Here is a 4,695-nt window from a genome sequence, read left to right on the forward strand (position 1 = left end):
CACGTTGAGGTTAGACACACTATTCCTATTCTAATTACTCTTTCAAACTCTCACTCCAAGGAAACCATCACATTGGAGTGTCAAGGAGGCTTGCACAAAGGAAAAAAGATCGAGGTGGCATGGAGACGCCCCAACAATAGGAGGAAGAAAGTATCCAGGCCTTGTCGCAGGTACACATGTGATAATAAACTTTTTACACAACAAGCATATGTTTACTTTAATGGCTGTTTGTCACCTAGGACATAGAATCACAAAGTCACTAATAAGTAACAAACACTGAATTGTAAATATAATTCATATAAATTATTCCAACTAATGATCCCATCAACAAGTAAAGGAAATGAAGTCGATTCCTTATTTCTCATCTGCATGCTCTTTCTTTTTGTTTAATTTTCCTCTCCTCTTTACCATCAACGACGTTTTGATTAGAACAAGCTAAGAGGAAAAAGCTTAAAAACTAGTATAAGAGATCACACATTATTCTCTGTAGGACACCAGTAATTTTACTCACCTTATCGCTAATTTTCACTCAGCCATTTGTATTTAGACTCACGCGCCTTGTGGTACATACTATTTGGAATATTTGGTGAATGTTCAATGCTGGGATGATTTTTCTACAGAGTTTGAAACATTTTTTCTTATGTTTTGGATTATCATTCATTATCTCGTGTTTCATGGGCTTATTGGGCTAAACGTTTGGATGAATGAAAACTGAGCAGTAAAACTCAAGAAATGGGATATTACTTCTTGCACTTCCATGTTGCTTCCTGCACTCTTTCCAAAATGTTTTTTGACCTTCTAAAAATGGTTATTCGGGAAGCCAAAAAGGGATACATTTCAGAATATAACTGAAGTACATCCGATAATTTAATTTTACATTTTAAAATGTTCATTCTGAAAGAAAAAATAAAGTGCAAGAAATAATAGCCCAACAAATGTTAAATTATTAAAAGAAGAGACTCAAAAAACGTTAAATTTTTGTTGGTCTTAATCCCAATTAGCCTGGACCAGTCCTCTCTTTGTCCCTCTGATTTAGCTTCACTCTATGCAGTTACTGGTTAGCATCGACCACTACTTTATCTGTACTTTTTATATACATTTTATTTGTAATTCGCCTAGTTTTATTGTTAAGCAGTATGTTTAGATACGATCATACGAAGAATAACTTTTATTTCAAATGGTGTGTATATATTGATCAGTAACTTTTATTTGATAAACATATATTCTAGTTTACCATTTTTGTTATATATCACATTTTTTTTATGTCATGTCCTAGTGGGTATTACGGAAGAACATGAGAGAATCAATTAAAAGATTTATGTTGCTTCCTGCACCCTTACATTCCAGATTAACCATTTCAGAACGTAAAAATTTATATTTTGAATTCTGGAAAGAGTAATCTATAGTGAAAAATTACATTCTGGATTAGGTTTTCTGAAAGAATAAAAAGGTGCAAGAAGTAATTGCCTCAGCCCGTCACCTAACCTGATTACAAATCAAATGGGCCAGACTACTTTGACCTAAGGGCTCGGATCAATAAGGCTGATCTCAAGTTGATCAGAGTGTCAAAGATGGAGAAGGATAGATACAATAAAATGATGGTGCGGTTACACCAACATATATTGGTTACTCTATCTGTGGGAACCAATAGATATGCACTATTTAAAAATGACCTGTAATTTCTTTTGTAGCAGTTTAATATTTTTTGTTTACATTTTTATGATTTTTTTTCTCAATTTATCCTCTAAATGCTGTATATATTGCAGTTACAAATGAATTAAGAGTTGGAAATTGAAATATAATTCAAGAAAAAAAAACATCAAATAAATGAGGACACCAAAAGGATATCCCCTTTATATAATTTAATTTATTAAAAAAAAAATTCTCTAATCCTATCCGTATATGAAGATCCAAGGGTCCAAAATAAACTGGTTGGAGAGGGCTGGAGACGCGGCTGCAGGAGAGGATCCGCGTCCAGTATTTGGTGGTTGTGATGTGAATTTGAGAAGCCTGGTGTTTGCAGAGTCTGAAGAGCTGAGATTGGATCACATATACTATCTGATTCTAGGGTTAAATTTTAATTCACTCTACTCTCTTACTCTCTCGCTCACGCCTCACACGTTTTCTGTCTCTTGCTCACTCTACTCAGTTCCCTTCCCAATCGCCGCTCAGCCATCACCGTCGCCACTCACGGGGAGACTCGCCCTCCTCGACCGACGTTCCCTCCACATCCTTCAACAAAGTTTCCGGCGTCTGTTCGAGGTGCGTTTCTGTTTATGCGTTCAGACTTCATAGCTTCCTTTCTGCTTTCATGGTTTTTTTTTTTTTTCACGAAAGAACATAGCAGATTTATTTTTGCTTTTATTTCATGCTCTGTTGTTACTTCTCTTATAAATTATTTATTGTTTATTTTATGATTTACTGATTCCTTTTAATTGTTGCTCGTGGCTTACTCTGAAGAATATGAATAAGATAACGCGTTAGAGATGTTAATGTTAGATCTGAAGTACCTAATCTTCTCAAAGGCATTATTTTCCTTACCACATCGCTCACCCAATTTTTTTGCAATAAATTTTAAGTTATTTCAGATTTGAAAATTCCAGGGGATGTGGTCTTTTGAAAATTCCTCCTCTCTTTCATTTCCTTGCAAAAACAAAGAGACAACCTTCGAATTCGCATGCTCTCTTTTATTTATTTATTAATTAATTCAATTGGGTGCACGTAAATTTCATTTTCATTCTTCGCCGCTTACATTTCAATATATTACCATATTCTTTTTGCTCCGCTTCGCGTGTGTACGTGTCTAGGGTTCTTAACAATTAACAGTTTCAATTCCGTAATGTATCGTTGCGAGTATGCAGCATGTGAATCATAGGAAGAGGAGGCGAATTTGGTAATTTGTTGTGTGTTCGAAATGGGTGAAATTTGGTGGTCCCTTTTGGGGGCGGCGATCCCCGTGGTGGTGGCGGGGCAAGCGTTTCGCGTGAAGAAACGGCGTGCAGAGGAGCAGAGGCTGCAGAGTGCTCGTGGGAGGGAAAGGAGTTCCGATGAAATCTTCGTTTGTGAGAGGGTCTGCACTTCAAAGAGGATGCTCAAGAAGGTTGGTTCCTTCTCCAAGGACCCCATTCCTGATACCTGCGTCACCGTTTGCGGCGTTTCCGATTTAGATGCCTGTGCTGATGCCTGTGCCCGCACTGTGTGTATCAACCAACATCAAGTCCCTAATTGGAACGACATTTGCCTCAGGAGGTGCCAGAGTGAATGCCTCAAACTCTCTTCTCAGAGTCAGTCCTCGTAGCAGTTGAGTTTTATTTAGTGGAATGTGCTTTGTCTATTCCATGATTTTTACTCCAGAATTCAGAATTTTTACAACAAATTCTATGGAAATGGAAATGGGGTTTATTCCACTAGGTGCTGGTTCATTTTGTGTTCACTGACTTGAGATCTATATGATTCTTTTTTTTTCCTGCCTCATTTTTGCTTTTGCAAGCATGCAGAATTTGGAAGGATGCAGAATTTGGAATGATGAAGTAACTTGACCTCCATTAACTTAACCTCTTCAAGGCTTTATAAGCGCACAACTAATTTAGTTACACTTGTTAATAATTTAGTTAAAAGCTGAAAACTGAAAGATGATCTTTGATTGTATTTTGTAATCATTTTCCCACTATTAATGGACTCAACTAATTGTTTTGTTTCTTCTATTTAGGGCTAGAATCAATAGGTTTTTTTTTTCTCTGCAGTTTAATTTGTATAAAACATATATATCTATCCATACTTTTTTGAAGTCAAATATCAATTTAGAATGGAAAATTTTAATATGGCCGGGGCAAAAAAACTATAACTTGTGAATATAATGGTGATGAAGGTGAGTGGGAAGGAAAAGAAAAGTAAAAAAGATGCAAAGTAAACAAACGCTGCACGATAGAACCCAAATGTGAAATACTGAATAGAGCAAATCAACGAAAACGAATTGGTTTTCCAGTGTGTAGGAAAATAAAAAAGATGAAAAAAGTTTCCAAACCAATAGTTAATAATTAACTAGACACACATTGGACTCAGTCTTTAATACTATAGGTCATTGGAGTTCTACTTGGTGATAAAAATAAACTTTCATAAGTCATTATCCATTTAGATTTGCATCGTCTCAATTCTCAAGGGATATTGACGTGCCCTCAAGAAACAAATGCACGATTTTTAGTATGTAACGCAAAGCTTGTAACAAATATAACTGTATGTTTGTGTAAAATGAGGAAAAGGAAAATAAGTCAAAATAGGATTTTTTTTTGTCTTGTTTTAATAAATCAAGATTTTTATATTCCCCTACTCCAATTTCGTTGTCTAGTGGTAATGTGATATACAAAATATAGGTTTCAAATTGGAGCACAATTCATTACGTTGTCATGTCAATTTGGCAGACTCCTGTACCTACAAAGGAAGCATAAGGGGAGTTTTTCAGAATTAAGGATATTTATTTTTGTTTTGGGGGGGGGGGGGGGGGGGGGGGGGGGGCAAGGATTTAAAAAGGAAGGGGTTTTTATAAAAAAAGGGGGGTTAAAAAAAAATTTTTTTGTTTAACAAAAAAAAGGAGGTAGCCCCAAAAGGGGTTTGGGAGAGCGCGCCATAAAAAAAAAAAGTGGGGAAAAATTTCACGTCCCTCCACACCCCCTCTAGGCGAGAGAAAACCCCCCCTCC

At 36.2% G+C, this 4,695-nt stretch overlaps 1 protein-coding gene across 1 annotated transcript; it reads left to right on the plus strand.

Annotated features, from left to right (window-relative positions):
- Positions 1-1,572: 1,572 nt before the first annotated feature.
- Positions 1,573-3,554, plus strand: LOC100790496 (uncharacterized protein At5g64816). Its single transcript, XM_003517328.5, has 2 exons — positions 1,573-2,262; positions 2,862-3,554. Exon 2 carries the CDS (start codon positions 2,915-2,917, stop codon positions 3,296-3,298), a length of 384 nt encoding a protein of 127 aa, XP_003517376.3. The 5' UTR covers positions 1,573-2,262; positions 2,862-2,914; the 3' UTR covers positions 3,299-3,554.
- The last annotated feature ends 1,141 nt before the right edge of the window (positions 3,555-4,695 follow it).

The sequence above is a fragment of the Glycine max genome, chromosome 1 (genome assembly GCF_000004515.6).
Source record: "Glycine max cultivar Williams 82 chromosome 1, Glycine_max_v4.0, whole genome shotgun sequence".
Classification (NCBI taxonomy): Eukaryota; Viridiplantae; Streptophyta; class Magnoliopsida; order Fabales; family Fabaceae; genus Glycine; species Glycine max.

Excerpts from the sequence above, each read along its gene's own strand:
- LOC100790496 (XM_003517328.5), top strand. The coding sequence starts at position 2,915 with ATGGGTGAAATTTGGTGGTCCCTTTTGGGGGCGGCGATCCCCGTGGTG.